Below are 19,190 nucleotides of genomic sequence, written 5' to 3'. Positions count from 1 at the left end.
AGTCCCATCCCTTTTTCCTTCAACTAATATAGATGAAAATCAGATCCAAAAGACTTAGCTTTCTTAGGTCTAGAACTCCTTCTACGTACTGATGATTCAGGAACATCACTCGCTTGATTTGAATCATTGGTGAGGAATTTCTGAATCATATCCCTAGTTCTAGGTATAAACGTAAATCTATTTTCATCAAATATTGCATCTCTAGACTCTATCACAGTGTTAATTGATAAAGAGTCATTAGATTCTATAACATAAAATCTATATGCCTTGGAATGCTCAGCATACCCAATGAAAATACAATCTATACCTTTTTCACCCAAGTTTTTCCTTTTAGGTTCAGTGAGTCTCACAACCGCTCGACAACCCCAAACTTTGAGATAACTTAAATTTGGTACCTTTTTATGCCATATTTCATAAGGGGTATTTTTACTCTTTTTATTTGGAGTTCTATTCAATAAATAACAGGCTGTCAACATAGCCTCACCCCAAAATCCTTCACTTAAACCAGAATAGGATAACAAGGAATTAACCATTTCCTTCAACGTTCTATTCTTCCTCTCTGCCACACCATTTTGCTGTGGTGTGTAAGGAGCCGTGGTTTGATGTATTATACCAGTAGATTGAAAATAAACTAGATCATAATACTCACCACCTCTATCAGTACGCAAAACTTTTATTAATTCATTTTTATGTAACTCTACTTCTTGTTTATAAATTTTAAATTTATCGAGAGCTTCATCTTTTGTATGCACTAAATACACATAACAATATCTAGATGCATCATCAATAAAAGTTATTACATACTTTTTGTTCCCAAGTGAAGGTGTTGCATGAAAATCACATAAATCACTATGAATAAGTTGTAAAACTTTACTTTCTCTATTAACTTCCTTAAAAGGTTGTCTAGTTATCTTAGTAAGCATACAAGTTTTACACTTTTTATTATTTGTGTCAAATGCGGGAATTAAACTCATTTTGGACATATCTTTTAATCTTTTATGATGTATATGTCCTAACCTAGCATGCCATAATTCTGATTTGTTTAAACTATTATTTACACTAGATGTAAGCATACAAACAGAATTAACATCAAAAGGATAAACATGATTCAACCTAATCATAGCATTACAAACATAACTAAATCCAACAAAAGTACCATGTCTTGACAAGATATACTTGTCACTTTCTAAAACTTGTTTTGTAACGACCCGACTTTTTCGACTTGCTTTTGTGCTTGTTACTTTCTGCGAAACTGCGTATTTGTGCGTACTGAGCTATATTACATTCTGGATCTTATTTCATGATTAATTATCTTCGTTTATACCATACAACATGCCATTAAGTACTTAGTTACTTAACTTGATCCTCGAATGCTTTTACGACCGTTAGTGTCACTTAACGTTGAGAACGAGCTATAAGTTTTGGTACACGTTTAACTTTGGTCGTAATTGGAATATTACGACTACAAAATACTAATTGTTATTTTCTAATAACAATTACTTGGGCTTTTGATTGCTTAATTACGCTTAGTAATTTACTTATGCTCACTAGTTAGTCTTGTTAGACTTTCTACCTTGCTGGATTGAAGCCCACCCTACTCTAGCTAATGGACTATTTAATTAGCCCAATTTTAATAAGTTTATGACCCATATAAATGTAAGACAAATGCCCATTTATTAGAGAGAACATACTAGCATTTTTGTTAACCATAATCACAATTGTTGCATGGAATCCCAACATAAGCATCAATTTTGGACAACCATTAACCAAAAAAACAAAATTTTGTCCCCCTTGTCCCCCCTCCCATAACCCACGGCCACCACCACCATGCCACCCCATCACCTCCTATAAATACCATGCTAATTCCTCACATTTCACACTTTATCTCATTCACATTTCACACACTTACTCTCTTATTCTCCCTCTAGTCTTTCTCACTCTGAAAATTGTAAGTTTCAAGTTTTATTTTTCTTCTTCTCTTCTTCTTATAGTCGACATCATCATCATCATGTGGAGATCTAGCTTTTTAGCTTTTTGAGCTTGTTATATCTTGTAGATTCAAACTTGGATTTGAATCCTTCAAGAACATGAAAGATTCAAGCTTTCTAGCTTTGAATCTTCATTTACTTGTTAGATCTAGCTTATGATTTCTTTATTTTGTTATAAAGATCAAAACTTGTGTTTATGATCTTCATGTAACTTGAAGATCTAGTCTTTTGCTTTAAGGATATTAAAGATCCAAGCTTTCTAGCTTAGAGTTTCATTATTTTGTTAAAGATCTTAGCTTTTTTAGCTTATGGTCTCATTACTTTCATTAGATCTTAGCTTTCTAGCTTATGGTCTCATTAATCTTGCAAAGATCCAAGCTTTCTAGCTTAGGGTTTTCTTAATACTTGAGATCTAAGTTATTATTGTAGATCTCACTTACTTGGAACCTTTTTGTGTTTGTTGTGATGATAAAGATCAAGTCTTCATCATCACATATGATGAAGATGCATAAACTTGTGTAAAAAGGACAAAGGTTGAAGCTTTATTGGATTTATGCAATAAAGAGGCAATCTTGATGTTCAAAACTTGTAAAGTGATAGATTTTACTCTTAGTTGTGTGTTGATAGTTGAAACTTGGTCAAAGTGATGCTAAAACATCAAAGAGTTGTACACTTGAAGCTTACACGCATCAAGGATGAGAACCGTGATGAGCATCAAGCACCAAGAAACCTACCGGAGCATTTGTTTGCTTTTTTTCGGGTATGATCAGACTCCTGGACTTCTGGAAAATTTATTTTCAGATAGTTCTTTTCGAGTAGATGACTTTTCGTTTAGGCCTCGCCTAAATCCGATATATGGTTTAGGATTTATAGCCTTCCGAAAGTCACTACGCCTTTGTAACGACGTGCTGAAATTTCTGACCTACTCGCACTTAAACCATCGCCACGGTCAAAAGAAGACGAGTTAGGTTCTGAAAATTGGATAGCGGTTAGAGGACTTACATATGGAGCCTTGACCTTTGACCACGCGTCTTTTCGTTTTGTATAGAGGTTGTAGCATCTGTCCGAAGTCAGCCTTTTGTTTCGATCTCTATTCCTGTTGAAAACTCGGTTTATCTTTTACGAATGATGATGACGATGATGATGTCTAGGACTTTACTTACGTACTTTTAAACCATTTGGGATGATATACTGACTTAGTGACCTTTAACTTAGGTTGACGACCTTTCGGACCGACTTACATACTTTTCGTATCGACTTTTACTGCTTATTCACTGTGAGTTATAGCTTCCCTTTTTACTTTAACTATTTTTGGGACTGAGAATACATGCGCTTTTTATGTTTTACATACTAGACATGAGTACTTAAACTTTACATATGTGTGGGTTATATAACGGCATAAACATTCCCCTTAGCACGGTAACGTTTAATCATTAGTTTTTGAAGCGGTGAACGCGAATATTAGATATAGATCCATATAGTTTGACATCCCCACTCAGGCTAGTCGCGCTAGCATTTAACGGGTGTTTGATACTTCGAGAATATACGCACTTGCCAAGTGTACTTTTAGGGGGTACTATTATTACGTTAAGTTAGTTACCGGGTGCCCACGGATAAGCATATACTTTTCATACTGTTTTGAATACGAAATCTCGTGGTCTACATTACATTACTGATTACAAACAAACTATAGCTCACCAACATTCGTGTTGACCTTTTAAGCGTGCATTTCTCAGGTGCTTAGATGTTGTTGCTTCCGCTGTTAGACTTGCTGTCTTGGTGTTATAGACTTACTGTTACAGACTCGCTGTGTTAGACTTCTGCTGCATTACTTAGAGATGTCTCAATCATGGAACTTTTATCTTGCATTCACTACTTATGTTATTTGAATAATGGCTTGTAACGACCTTTTGTGTCATGTTATCTTTTGTAAAACGTTACCCTTTTCATGAATGCAAAACTTGTTTTAAACAGCATGTAGTATTATACCGTGTAATGGACCTGTTGTTAACGATTCGTACATGATGGTTTTGTACGGGGCGTCATATTTGGTATCAGAGCATCAGTTGTAGGGAATTAGATTGCATTAGTGAGTCTTGACCGAGCCGAGTAGGATTGGCTAATAGGACTAATCTACAACTTGCTCGTTTACTTGTTACTGCTTACTACTACTGCTGCATGCTACTGCTTACCTTTACTGCTGCTGCATCCTTTTTTCTTTTCCCAATATGGCAATCCTTCTTCATATGACCAGGTTTGCCACACTTCCAACATTCAAGTTTCGGCTTTTTAAAACGACCAGACTTGTCATAACCGCCTTTGTTTTTGCGTTTGTTGTTGTTAAACTAGTTGAACTTCTTAGAAGATTCACCTTCCACCATGTTAACAGAAGAATTCCCAAATTGATTCTTACCTTTCGGATTGTTGTCAAGTTCTTGAGTATTCAAAGCCTCTTCAATCCGAAAATGACTTCCAAGTTGAATTAAAGTTAATTCTTCCTTGCTGTGTTTCAGAGTGTGTTTAAACTCTTTCCATGATGGAAGCAGTTTGTCAATAATCATTGCAACCGATATGGCTTCATCCATTTTCAGATTATGTTGAACAAACTGTCCCAAAATCCTCAAAAATTCATGAAATTATTCCATAACAGGCCTGGTAGCAACCATCTTGTAATTCATGAAATTACCAACTAGAAACTTCTTACTAGAAGCATCTTCTGCCATGTACTTGGATTCCAGTGAATCCCATAGTTCTTTTGCGGATTCGACAATTTGGTAAACATCAAATAGAGAATCAGACATACCATTCAAGATGTGGCCACGACATATGTAATCATCGTTATCCCATTTTGATCTCCTCCTAGTAACCTCCAGTGTTTCTTGTTCATCGAATTCAGGCCTGGGAGTACTCAGAACGTACACCACTTTCAGGGTTGTGAGAAGAAGGTGCATCTTCTTCTGCCATCTACGAAAGTCCTGCCCTTCAAACTTCGCCAATTTGTCAAATTGCTTGTCATGTCTTTCACAGATTCTCCGTTCTTCATCTTCACAGAATACTTTGATCTTTATTGTATATTAGAGTTTCGAATTCGGATTTCTGAGAGTCGTGTAATCACTTTCAGATTAAAGTATTTCGATGGTACTATCGAAATCTCTAATTGGATAAAACTCAGAATTATGAACAGAGAATATGTGTGTTTTGTGTGTATGAATTTGATAAAAACGTACCAGATTAAAATAACCAAAAAACGGGATTAATAACTGCCGAATGGCAGTTTCATAACTACTAAAAAGGGTTCATATCCGGGCTTTTTATTTTGGGTCAAACCGGGTCAAAATCGAATTTTAACACATTTTTAATAAAGCGATGTTATCCCAAATAAAAAATTTCCAAGCTGACCTGGCAGCTCGACCCCAGCCAGGGGCTATGCCCCTTGAACCCCGCCAGGGGTTGCCACCCCTTGGACCCCGCCAGGGGTTGCCACCCCTTGGACCCCGCTATCGGGGGCGCTGCCCCTGACCCCCCGTCATAATCAAGATAAGTTCAAACAAGTGTGCACTCCACACTTTTCCGAACTTGTTCGATATTTATCATGATTATTTTGGTTAACAAATTAATCCCATTACACTTAAATCATATTGGTGACACAAATCACCAACAGACAGTGACAGAGGATTTAAAGGGCAGGAGGGTGCCATGGTCCCCCCAACAAGTTTTGTCCTTACTAGCAATTTTTATGGTTTTAAGGACTAAATATGTTAAATTTAAATCTTGGCCCCACCAATTTAAAATTTGGACTTCTAGCATACGTTTTATTAATCCTTGGTTATTATATTGTAAAACTAAATAGGTTATCTATACTTTCTAATAAATCTCTATCATGATGATGTCATCATGTGCTTTTAAAGATTGTAACATATGCTTCTAAAAGTTGTAGCATGCAATTTGATGATGTAATTTATATAAAATAATAAAAGTAAATATGAATATAAATTAGAAAATATTCTTTGAAAATTACCTCTAAATTTTAAGAGTATTATCGTAAATTTGCAATTCCCAAAATCACACATACATCTCGGATTAGCTTCCTGTACACAAGTTTCCATTAATCCTTCATTCATCCTCTTCAATTTATATCTCTAAATCTTCTTCTTGAAGCTATAAGGTTCTTCTCCAGACTATATGTGTTCAAGTTAATGTTGAAGTTGCGGAAAATTTGTTGTTTTAACTCAGACTCAAAGGTATATTGATTTAATTTGGTAGAAATAATCGAAGTATCAATCAACGAACATGATTTCGGATATTGGTTATCCCCAACTTGAAATTTAGGGTTCTTAACCAAATCAAAGAAAATGATTCCGAGTAATATCACACGCAATTGCTTTCACTATTTATGTTATTGTATATGCTTTGAATTTGTGTTTGTATATCTTTGATTTGTGCTTAGTATCAAAAAAAACCTATTAGTGACGATAGATGTTGGTCTTGAAAAATATTTAAAACCTTAATTTACCCACTTTAAAGATAATTATTGATCATAACTCGTACCGCCAATTGGTTCATTGATCTGTGAAATTGTGATTTTTGTATGTTGACGAATTGAAAAGTTGGTTGATTATTTAAAAACTTAACAAAATTCTCTCGCCAAATGGCTAATTATCTTATTTAGATGTGTAAGAGTTTGAGATTTTTGAAATTAAACATAGCTAGATGACTAATTCATATCACTGATGTCATCTCAAACTCGACATGGAGGATGTCAAATATGTGACACTGAAATATGCTCATGAACAAAGCTTTAGTAATGCTTCAACATGTAAGTTCTTGAACATTTGTTATAAGATTATGTATTAGAGGTGTATAAATCATCCCATTTATTTATTACGTTCTTTGTTTTTTACATCAAAATTCATATTTTTTTGTTAACCACCTTGTCCAACATACTATCCCTGGTTAACAAGTATGAATCTCACAAAGATTAGAAATTCAATCGAAGATTGACTCAAATGATACATTTCATTTATAACCATGGTAGTAACAATTATCATGCATTAATTTGACAATAATGTTACGTGATTCTATTTTATAGCAGTAGCAATTTTCACCGATTATCTTTGTGAGTAACAAACTAACAAGGGATTAAAAATATTCGATGTGAATGTTGATATCATAGTGAAAACTGAAAAGTAAATAATGTAGTTGAAGGGAAGTGCCATTGAATTTATGATATTATAACCATTACTAATCTATTCACTTTTTGTATTTTTTAACAAACCCGTGAATTCACGGGTCATTAAACTAGTTAGATTACAATTTACAAACCCTATTACAGTTTCGAGATTTCGGCTTCTTGTGTATCCTCGTAAGTTTTATCTTGCCGCATCAATGATAAGTATTCTATTCATTTTTTCTATTTTGTTGTTACTAAAATTTTATATTTTATCAACTACTACATATTCTAATCTACGGAGTATAATTTTATTCAATGAAGGTTGTGTTTCCTCTTTGATTATACATATTATTTATGAATTTATGGATTTTATTTATATATATAAGACTACATATTTTGGTTGAGTTTTTTGGCCCTCTCATTATCAGCTTTCAAGCTCCACTGCCAACAGATAAGGATAAATTTAAAATAACTAATAAGAGATAAGGATAAATTTAAAATAAGAGATAAACTAAATATTGTTAACTTCCTATTTTCTTGCTAGCCTCCAATTCGTGTAACTCCAGCTATCCTCGGCCAATGCGTACAAAAACACAGTGCTCATTTAATCGATGGACAAGCCCAAAATTATGATCCACAAGCCCAACCCAATATATTTGCAACCCAAGCTGTGCAAACCCCATATGTTTCCTCATTACTGCATCAGTTGGTTTGTTATCTTTAGTTGGAAGTTGTATTGGTTTAATGTTCTTTTAAGTAGAATTGTAGGTTTAAACAGATCGCATGGTCTATGTATATTGTATCTCAACCTGATCATCTAATTTTTTATAATTGTTTTCTCGATTATAGTATGTTAAAAATTGAATTATTTTAATGACCCCGCGATTTCACTTGTCTTTTTACTAGTAAACTTAAAACGGAGCATCTAGAGATTAGTGATTAAAATCAGCAACTTGAAAGAATTTGATAAAAAATTTAAGAAAGTCGAGTCATTGCTGAAACAAGAAAAATTTGTTACATTCTATTCTAGTCATTTTCATACCCTAATTTTAATCAAGCACTCTCTTGTCATGTATGGGTTAATATGCTATCCCAATCAACCTAAGATGAACTATACGCATAAGGTGCAGGGACAAGTTACAATCAAGAACTTTTATACAATTGAACATCGTTGAAAAATTACAGTAACAAAAGTTGTTTCAAGTAAAAAAAATTCGGTAACAAACATTGTTAGAACCGGGTGATGTATAGATCAATGTCCTCTGTATATCTATAATCTATAATCTATAATCTTCTATAATCTATCTATCTATAATCTATAATCTATATCTATATCTATAAGATATTATAAATCGTGAAGGTTTTGCTGATGTGTCAATCCTTAATTGACGTGTTAATCCCTCTGATAATTACAATTAACAATAATGAACACTTAACGATTCCACGCTGTCACAAACTGCACGTTAATTCCCAAAACCTTATTCCGCCCGAATTTCCGTCGCCCTCTCTTCTCCTACGGCAATTCTGCATCCCAGTAAAATGATGGAATTAGCAACGCAATATGATTGAGAGTGTTTTATCGTCATCCACACACGCGATTAGGTTCCCAATTTTACCTGCGTTTCTTTTTTTTAGCATCTCAATTCACGTTTAATCATTTATTTATTTATATATACGTTCTTCCGTTAATCGTGATTTATGGTTCTAAAGATTGACAACGATCGGAACAGTCATCGCCGTAGGAGATGAGATACGACAACAATAAACTGGATTAGGGTTTTCAAATCGAATTGAAGCCTAGATCATATGTCCACTATATTCTTCCTTATGTTGTTGTCAATCTCCATCAGGTCTGTAGTTTGTTTGTTAATTTATTAAATTTCCGTAAATTTGATCTAGAGTTTTATTTTCTGTAATGAGTGATTTAATTCTGTAAATACACACGTTAAACTGATTTAGGGTACGTTCATGATTTACTGAAACATCAATTCACGAAATTTGATTAATTGTTTCATCTTCCATTAACAATTCTCGCAGTATGTCATTCAATTACAATTAACACGATCGATTATGAGCTTAAATTTGACGTTTAGTAAGGTTTGTTTGATGAATAAAGATGTTTCGATTGAATAATAATTATATTTTTGCACTCCAAGTGTTCGCTTAAATGCTTGAATGAAAGATTGTATGCTTTGTTCATTAATAATAATGTATTAGTGATAAAATTTATGCTACACTTTGTTGATTGCATACATGTGTTTTAGTTTAGCTTATAGAATGATTTTATATTTATCTGGAGACATCTGTTTTGTGCGTACTGAGATAATGAACAGTTGAATTGTTCTAGATGCATTACGATTTATGTTTGTTATTACTAACTGAGTGTATTTAGTTAGTACTCCATCCGTCCCAATTTAATAGTCCACAGACAAAATGACACACAGTTTTAGGAAATTCCACTAACTTCATTTATCCACCAATGAAATATTTTCTCTCTCCAGATCCACCAATCAAATATCCTCTTTCCTTTCTATTTATGGAAGTGGACTATTAAATTGGGACATTCCAAAATGGAAAAAACAGGACTATCTAATTGGGACGGAGACTGATAGTGACTGATATGGGCTAACTGTTTGTTCCGAATGCTATTAGTCTATTACTAACTGTTTCTTCTGGATGCTAAAACTGATATTTTTATCTGGAGACAACTAAGTGTATTTAGCTGGATTGTTACTAACCATTTGTTCTGGATGCTAAAACTGATACGGGCTACTAAGTTTGCTTTTGTGTTTGCCATTTATTCATATGTTTTTCCATCTTATTTTATAACCGATAGTAATAGTATGCATACATATTCCTCAAAAGTAGGATTAATCGATGTTCGATTTTTGGATTTTAGGAGTTTTGATCCACATGAAATTTTTTTCCTCTTATATTGAATGTCTACTGCGTAGGCTGTTATAAATTAATTGATGTAACAATAAACCAATCATTCATTATTTAGGTAGCTAAGGCACTATGTTTAAAGTATATATAATTATGTAAATACGTTTTGAAGTATTTAACTGTGTTATATGTGACTAACACAACCCGTTGTAAATGCTTAGTCCCATGTGTGCTGTTCTTCATTTTGCTGCCATATGTTACTGATTTTTTTGTACTTATTTACAGTTCAGTTTACTAGGTCGATATACTCACTGAACGAAGTCAGTTACTAATGTTAAACAAAGTCTCTGAATGGTGCCTTCGCAGCAAAATAGAAGGATGAATCAAGTGATGAACCTGAATCTATTTCAAATGACGGTTCAGATGAAGTAAGATTGATTTTTTATTTGTGTAACGAAAATCCAATCAAGCTTTGACTATTCAGAACACATTTGGTGTTGGTAGATACAGTTGTCCATGATGGTCATGTTTGGCTAAATTTTAAACCTTTGACTTTAGAAGGTCAATGTCATGATATGTGCAGCTGGACTGTTTCTTACTGTTGGAATTGGAAATTTACAACTTGCTGATAAAGCATATGAAAAGCATATGGATTTCATAGTCTGACAAGTCTTATTTAATGCTTTCAAAGACAATTGGAATGTGCTGTTAATGTGTTTACTGGTCTGGGTCAAAGATGCATTTGTCAAGACATGATTGACATAGAGTTGAATGAAAGTTAACTGATGGCTACAATTCTATCTGAAGGTTCTCTTTAATGAAAGCGGAATTCAGGAAGGATATGGCCAATTTGGTTCGCAACTCTCATTGCATTTTATTGATGGGTGGTGTTAGTTTTGCCAATCAAGCATATAAAATTCTTATAGGCTTCCTTCTATAAGTTTTGTTACTCTCGTCAAGTCTACGTTTGGGAGTCATCCAATCTGCCCTACTCGCCCATTTAGCGATAATGCCATCTCTAACTAATGATAGATTATCTGCTACTAATCTATATGACATTTGTAAATGTATATGACAGAAATACTTACCTTCGAGGTAACTCCTTGCTGTCATATACTCCATACTTCGAAGGTAGGTTTATTTTACAGCAATAGAAATTAGATTTTACGGTTTTGACTAGCCTTGTAATGTTACTTAGAACTGCATTCTCGAAGACTTTATTAATCCAGATTTATTAGACATAAAACAGTTTTCGTTCGCTTCTTTCAACAAACTCCAACTGCAATTACAAGTTGGTATTACTTTTAGGATTGACGATTATAATATTTCAGCGCTCTGCTTTCCAGACAGGTGTGGGAGTAGGTCGGAATAGAAGCAACGTGTTGATAAAGACTATAAGCATCATTTTCAATGTTGTAAAGGTAATATTTCATAAACTTTCCAATACAACCACTTGCTTATGAATGGTTTTATTCTGTCATTTTTTTTCATCTCTTGCGAACTAAATTCCATGCGATCAGGTTATTTTAAATTTTGAATTTAGATATGCTACAGTTTGTAAAGTTTGTACATACTTCCAATCTATATACTTAATACATTAAAAGAACGATAAAGTTAGCTCGGCAAAGTTTGAGATTACAATCTTAGCAACCATTATTAGCCATCCGATCAAAATAACCATCAAGATCCGTTCATTAAAAAATGGCATTTATCACATTAAAATTTGTCTAATCAACATTCTTATATATGACAATTATATTCAATTCAATAAATATATGTATGAAAGCTGAAAATTATATTTTTACATACGTTTCTGTTTGTAAAATAATGATACTAAAATCTGCATTTTATATTGACATCATTAAAATGTGCATGACTTTGTGGCTGTTATTTTCGTGCAGGTAGATTTAGCAGAGTGCATGAGAATGGATGACCATGATAACTCTGAAGTTAGTGAATATCTCAAAATGGTTGTTAGCAGTCTCAAATAAATACATGTATTATTCAAGTATTGTGCTGCAGAGGTAAATTTCTACCGCCTTTACCTCTCATGATTCATATTGTTAGAAGTGGTAGTTGGCTTCATAAGTCAATCTTGGTTATACTTTGACTGTAACGGGTAGGATGACTATCAAAGAATGATATATTTCAGAAAAAGGAAAAAAATAATGCTTCCAAAAAAGCTCATTTATTTTTTTCCCAGTTTATGTGCTTCTTTGTTTTGTTGAATTTCTATGTTATCTGTTTTATCTGATTCATATATAATTATACTTTTTTATTTTTAATTCTATATATTCAAATGCCATAATACTCTGCAAGTATTAGTCCTTTTCAAATCTCGGATAGAAACTGAAATTCAGATAAGCTAAGTAACTTATATTTGGTTTATATCGAATATAAACGGGGCAATAAAGAATCATATAATTGTCATTCAATAATTTGTATTATTGCTACATTAAAAAGCTTAGATCCTATCAATTTAAAGCTTATTATTAGATTTAGGCATGATAGTTACAAACTCTGCTAATGTGTTTTTTGTATAGGTTTTATGTTCCGCAAGTCTAACCCAATGGAGACCTAATGAAAAATGTTTACGCCAATGAAAGTGAGCCTCAAATGTTGCAGACTCACGGTGAGTTTTTAACAAGACACCGGCAAGCAAACCTTTTCAATCCTAAGGGTACAACTGTACCTTGTCTTATGTCAGAATTATTTGGGTTCGTATTATCATAGTTTGTAGTTGGATATTTGGTTAATAATAGTACAGAGTAATAGTAATATTAATATTAGCAATATAACTATTATATATTATTATAAGTATAAGGCTGGTCAGTATGCGCCTAATCTTTAGAAATTTTAACTTCGGAAATAGTTGCACTACCTAATATACTTTTGTTAACTTGGCAGGTGCGTGATGCTTCCTAACTAGGTTATAATTTTGTATTAGAGGCAATTTTTGACTGTGTAAGACTTGGTATAATATTTGTTTGTATCCAAATTTGTAACTTTAACCTTCTTATGCGAGGTACCATTGGCTTTTTTTATTTTATTTTTTCCTATTAGACTAAGAAACATTCAACTTTGACTTATCTTTTTTTTTTGGGCAAAAATCAAGAATTAAATAGATAGTATTTTTTCACAGAAAAGTGAAAAACCATAGAGTTACAATATAGGCTCAACACGGGCTTACAAGAATTACATACCCAATTGAGACAAAACCAAAAGAGAAATACAAACATAAATCTAACATCACATCAGGCAACACATAACTTTAACACCAAATACTCATATGACCAATCTATATGGAAGCATTTACTTATTATGAGCTCCAACATGAATCTGAAAGCTTGAACACACCTTTGCATTCGGTAGACTTGGGAAAAGCATACCTTTAAACTTGCCACTATAGACACCCAACCCATGAAACTTGCCACTATGAGCTCCAACATCAACTTTGACTTATCGTCAATGAGAATTGAGTTTGCATTATGTGAATGTGAATATATTGGTAATGTTTGGTTCATGTTTACATTTATTGACATTGATAATTCATTTTTTAACATAAAAAATTAAAATAATCTATTGAATGAACATCTAAGGGTATGTTTTGCAAAACTAGCGGGTAGCTTTGACAACTTATAATGCAGTAAAAAAGTATTGACTTTTAGTTAAGCTGTTATAATCATTTATCTTGGTTTGACAATTGAATCCAGACAAAATGTCAAACTGTTATAAGCAATATGTTTAGTCAAAACTGTTATAAGCATGTCAATATCTTAAAATCAATATTTAGTCAATGTGTTAACTATGACTAAATTCTTATAAGCATATAACTTGGTTTGACAATAGTTCTTATAAGCATGTAACTTGCTATATTTTCATTGTTTCACTTTTTGTCAACCTGATAATAGCGAAAATAGTTTGTAGAAGGGAATGACAGTTTAGGCTTTTATGTGTAGCCATGGATGTTTGACTATTGATAGTCAAACTATCAAATTAGACCCTAAACACTTTGACTCACGATGAAGTCAAAGTGTTTGGGAGTCTCATTATCTATATAGTATGTTATTTCAAACTTTTTTAAGATGCCAAAATTGTTTGACTTCTGTGTGGAGTCCAATTCACTAAACACTTGCCCTTTTTTCCTTGCAGTTTTATACACTATAAAATAGAATTGCAATATAGAGGATTAACGCAATGCACTACTATGGTAACCTTCTCTTGCCATATTCAGTTTTTACTACTCAGTATTGTTATTCCCTTATTTTGACAGAAAGATGTATGAACATTTATTCATTATTAAGTTATTTTATCTAAAATCTATTCATTTTTTTTAGTATCATGCAGCAAATACAGGGAGACCGGTCACAATGACTATAAACAATTGATATTTGTTTTGTAATTGTACTAATAATTCATTATTAGCGTTTAATATTTTTAAAACATTTACTTACAATGCAGGGTTTCGTAATTGTAATTGTAATTGTATTATACAGCTAATCGATATCAATACTAACATTCCAAATACTATTTTATAGAGCTACCGTGCAACGCACGGGCTCATAAATCTAGTTTCTCATATATGCTACATAGGTATTTAGGTGTATTGAATGTTTGATTGCCTTCTAAAAAGTGGGAAATCGCTAGAAATTTTGTAACATAACAATCTAGTTATTGATCACTTGGTTACAACCCCAACCCAAACTCCTCTATAAGCAACAAGTTTTCCTCTGCTACTACTCACAGACACATGACGAGTCGTCAAATAAAGCTCTATTTATTATCGTTGATATTTAGCAAAAAATGTCAATGTCAATGTTATAACAACCCAAATAGCAAAACAATGCACAAAAGGAACCGAGGAAGTAAAGATTTGTTACCTACACAGAAACAAAAAGCAACATTATTGTACTATATTACATAGGTGATGTGTACACCGTACAACATCAAAGTTTGATAAAGTAACAACCAGGGTTATATAGCCATTAGTCCATAGCATCAACCCGATACAACCGCATTATTATTTTATTATTCAACATCAAAACACTAACTCACACCACACTGCAATAAGTTCGGAACAAGTAAACGCACACCAAGTCCTTAAACTTTATTTATATATAGATAGATAGTTATAATATTTCATTACTTCAACAACCGTCATACGAGTTCTTCCATCAAGGCTTCTCTCCATTGATGAGATCCATCACCACACGCTTGATGCTTCCATTGTTCTTCCTTAAAAGCCTCATATTTGCTTCATTATCTTCGAAACCCTAAACCAAAAACGACAATTGTTAATAAAAAATATCATATATCATATATTAACACTAAACTTATATTATTTGAAGATAAAAAACACACTCACCATTTCCTGAAGCTCATCAAGCATTGGATCCCAGTCTGAAACACCACAAAGAGCGTCAATCGACTTCTCCAGATCATAATTGTTCCTCCTCAAGACTTCTTTGTTCAAATCGGGCTGCTTGAACCCCATGTCTTCCAGATCCTTCATAAGAACCTGCTCTTGTTCATCAGTTACCTCCTTGTTAGCTGAGCCTGATGCAACAGCAGAACCCGATGGCTGCACCACTGGTGTAGCAGTAACCACAGGAGGTGGTGGCATTAGTGAGGTGTCCACTGTAGGGTAACGGATTGGGTCAACCAAACCAGTATCCAATCCTACTGTAGGATAAAAACCTGAAGAAACCGAACGTCCAGCTGGAACAGCTGTCGAATCGGTTTCCATTTCTATAGATTTGGGAACAGAAAAGATACCGGGTCCCAGTGGAGGAACTGAAGTCACAGTGCTCGGCACACCACCATTATTGATGATCAACGAGTCATTAATGGGGAAGTTCATCTCCTGATCCTTAGGTTGTGAATCAGTAGCAGATGTATTTTCAGATTCAGTGACCTTGATGAAATTGTTTTCAGAAAGGATGTTATCCATCAGAGGATCATGATTAACTACTTCAACGTTGTTCCTAGCGACAGGTGGCAGATTCAAATTGATCGATGTTTCACCCAAATCGTTCATCGAAGCATCCACCTACATTGATCGTAAAAAAATAAAGTAACAATTACAACTTGAACATAAAGTCACATAACAATGTAGCATAGCAAAGTTGGTTACCTGTATCAAGACCCAAACCCGTTGCCCAAACTTCTGTCCAGCTGGCGACGCCATCCTCCAGTAAGAAATGTAACGTCCGGGGAGTTCAGGCGCAGTAAAGTCAACCGCAATTTCAAGCTCACTTTCCACAGGCAGACCATCGGCAGGTATCTGATACAAGATAAAAATTAAGGAACCGATTTGAAAATTAAAACTACAACAATAAGGTACAGTATATAGATATAGATACAAACCTCAACATCAACAGTATGTGAGTTGCTTAACCGATCACCCCCAATCCACTGAAGTTGTGAGCCATGGGGCCATATGATTGAACCATTGTTCCTCATCCTCCAAATTTTAGTGAATGGAGTTAAAGGAGCCATTATGGTTCCATCAAGAACATTCACATCAAGAATGAAACGACTGTCTAGCTTTGACCGATGAAACTTTGACCCGGGAGCTCTCAAAGCATGAGGAAGAGTAGGAGGCGGAATACGAAGAGACTACCGAAAAACAAATATACAATAATACAACAGTTAGTAACTTAGATATCATAAAGCAAACTCTGTATAACAACTTTTTAAACACTACATACATGATCATATAACCCCTTGAAAGGCACATGATGCCTAAAACCATGTGTAGGGCGATCAATTCTGACGTATTCGGCAACATCTCCGGCTCCCGCAAAGCACGCACTGCACAGGTCATAATCATCTTTCCTGTAAAAGTAATACCAGTTAACAAATGTACTACTGATGATAGACAAGCAAAAAAACTTCTTTTTTTTTTTAACCATTACTTACACTTTTGACTTGTAACGTGGTCCCATAATGGGATGAACTCCACACCCATCGCAACGAACACCCCTGTGGAATACGTTGTCCATGCCAGAATTATCAAAGCTATTATATCTCTTCCAATGATGCCCGCGAGAATGACGACGATACCCCTGTGGTTCGGACTCCGTAGGTAACGGTATCCCAGAAAACGGGCATTCATTCGTTGGGTTTAACATCCCCCGAGACCAGCCAGAAGAGTTGTCAATATCATTAGTAGCTTTTTTGATATCAGTAGCAGCCGCCTGAGGTGCGACTTGATCCTGACAATATTTCCACATCTGATTCATTGAAAGTAACTGATCATTTAAAGCACTCAAACCAATGGGCCTTAACAGAGGCCTGTTTGATGATCGACTGCTGACATCATCCTTCTTCTCAACACCATCAGTAGTGTTGTTGTTTTTGCCACTAGACCCTTCACCGACATCCTTAATTGGAACCTGGAAAGATTCATATTCAAAATAAGGAACATTAAGATCCACACCTCTCGGTTGCTGCAAGCTTTCAGTCACCTTTTCAACATGCTTATCTTTCTTCTTCAAGTTTGAACTTCCAACTTCAGGGTTAAGGTTAACCTTATCGTCCTTAACGGTTGATGGTCCAGGGTTCACATTTGAGGGACCACCAGTATTAGGGTGCACACCATGGCTGGCATTAGCAGTCAGATTCATCACCTTCATCTTCTCCAAAATTTCAGCAACTGTAGAAGATGACGTCACTTTAGATACCAATTCAGCTGGCAGCTTTGCAAGAAATTCCCTATATGGATCAGGCACAGATTTCAGCAGTTCGGCAGTTTGTGCGTTCAAGTATTGAAATGGAAGCTGGACTTGTGGTGATCTGAGGGGGGTTGAGTTCCCACTTGATCCACTGAAATCGTCACTATTTAACGTCACAGTGATCCTCAGCGGATTCAAAGACTGACGAACAACATCAAGAAGATCATCATCATCAGCAAGGGTAACTGCATCACCATCCTCATCGACATAAGTGAGCGTAAACGCAACATCAGGACCAAAGCTGAAGAAACTGCGAATCTTCTCCCTTAACATAGCAATGTCAAGAGCAAGCTTCTTGTCATCAACAGACGCAGCGAAACGGCGTAGTGTTTCGCCATACTTAACCTGCAAAAATATCCCCAAAGTATCGAAAATTAGCTCAATTTCACCAATAAAAAAGGACCCAGGACGCATTCAAATTATGCACCTCAAAACAACAAACAAATTCAAGGCTACTCTGTACATACATATTCATATACCATATACCGTATTCATATATCATATATATCATATATATCATATATATATCATATCATATACAAGTACAAAATAAAGAGATATATCAACATATATCATATCATCATATCATATTCATATACAAGTATAAAATAAAGAGAGATAATTACATATATGGCCAGCAAATATTTTCATATACTTAGGGTTTCAAGCAACAATTTGATAATTCCACCACTAAAACACATAATTACCTTTTTAAATTGAACTACAAACAGTAAAAATAAAATAAAATGACTGATCAACAATAACCCTAGGTCCCTAACCCCAGGTTTAAAAAACACACAACATAAAGCGATCAACAAATTAGTGCAGATAATAGCTTAAATTAAAACATGCAATTGTTGAATTGAGAAATTAACAGCGTAAAAATACGAACCTTGATCACAATTGAGGAAGAAGACATGTCGAGATACTGAAGTGAGGAAATAATTTGCGAAACGAAAAAGGGAATTTGTACGATATTTATTTAACGATAAAAAGGAAAACAAGGATTAGATTGTGTATATAACGATAGAAGATGGAAATTAGGAAATTGGTTATTACGCGTAGCCGTTAGCCGCGATGGAAGCGAGTTTAATCGAAAACTGGTTACTGAAATGGCATGAGTTATGTGTGTGTCTGAGGTGAAGGGTGTATATATATGAGAACTATATGAATAAATTATTACTGTATTATTATTTTTTAGTAATAAATAAATTGGTTGATATTTATGATTTTGTTGAGTTATCTTTCTTCCAAAGAAAACTTCGAAAACCTTTACATTAAGAAAACTAGGCAACCCAAAAGTCTTCATCCTCTTTATTATTTTATTATTTTCATTTGTATTTTCATTTTCATTATTATTTCTGTTTCTAAATTTCTAGATAATAGACGTCATCATCAGCTTCTTAATAT

The 19,190-nt window shown here is 34.1% G+C and overlaps 1 protein-coding gene and 1 long non-coding RNA gene across 5 annotated transcripts; one reads left to right on the top strand and one right to left on the bottom strand.

Annotated features, from left to right (window-relative positions):
* The first annotated feature begins 8,590 nt into the window (after positions 1 to 8,590).
* Positions 8,591 to 13,081, top strand: LOC139892503 (uncharacterized). 2 transcript variants are annotated; one of them, XR_011774098.1, is made up of 6 exons: positions 8,591 to 9,008; positions 10,330 to 11,175; positions 11,391 to 11,465; positions 11,946 to 12,068; positions 12,588 to 12,676; positions 12,952 to 13,081. It is a non-coding gene; the product is annotated as an uncharacterized lncRNA (long non-coding RNA). The 2 variants fall into 2 exon arrangements; XR_011774097.1 differs by having other exon boundaries at positions 10,330 to 11,465.
* A 1,994-nt stretch (positions 13,082 to 15,075) lies between these two features.
* On the bottom strand, positions 15,076 to 18,916 carry LOC139894502 (protein JOKA2-like). 3 transcript variants are annotated; one of them, XM_071877829.1, is made up of 8 exons: positions 18,673 to 18,916; positions 16,966 to 18,125; positions 16,755 to 16,881; positions 16,411 to 16,662; positions 16,178 to 16,327; positions 15,820 to 16,093; positions 15,410 to 15,681; positions 15,076 to 15,317 (listed from the first exon to the last, which is right to left on the bottom strand). In XM_071877829.1, exons 1-8 carry the CDS (start codon positions 18,697 to 18,699, stop codon positions 15,219 to 15,221), a joined length of 2,361 nt encoding a protein of 786 aa, XP_071733930.1. In that variant the 5' UTR covers positions 18,700 to 18,916; the 3' UTR covers positions 15,076 to 15,218. The 3 variants fall into 3 exon arrangements, with proteins under 3 accessions (XP_071733930.1, XP_071733931.1, XP_071733929.1); XM_071877830.1 differs by having other exon boundaries at positions 15,410 to 15,633; XM_071877828.1 differs by having other exon boundaries at positions 15,410 to 16,093; positions 18,673 to 18,915.
* Between the last annotated feature and the right edge of the window lie 274 nt (positions 18,917 to 19,190).

Source organism: Rutidosis leptorrhynchoides, chromosome 2, assembly GCF_046630445.1.
Source record: "Rutidosis leptorrhynchoides isolate AG116_Rl617_1_P2 chromosome 2, CSIRO_AGI_Rlap_v1, whole genome shotgun sequence".
NCBI classification, from domain to species: Eukaryota; Viridiplantae; Streptophyta; class Magnoliopsida; order Asterales; family Asteraceae; genus Rutidosis; species Rutidosis leptorrhynchoides.
The sequence above is the reverse complement of the archived record's forward strand: the minus strand, read 5'-3'. Positions and strand labels throughout refer to the sequence as shown.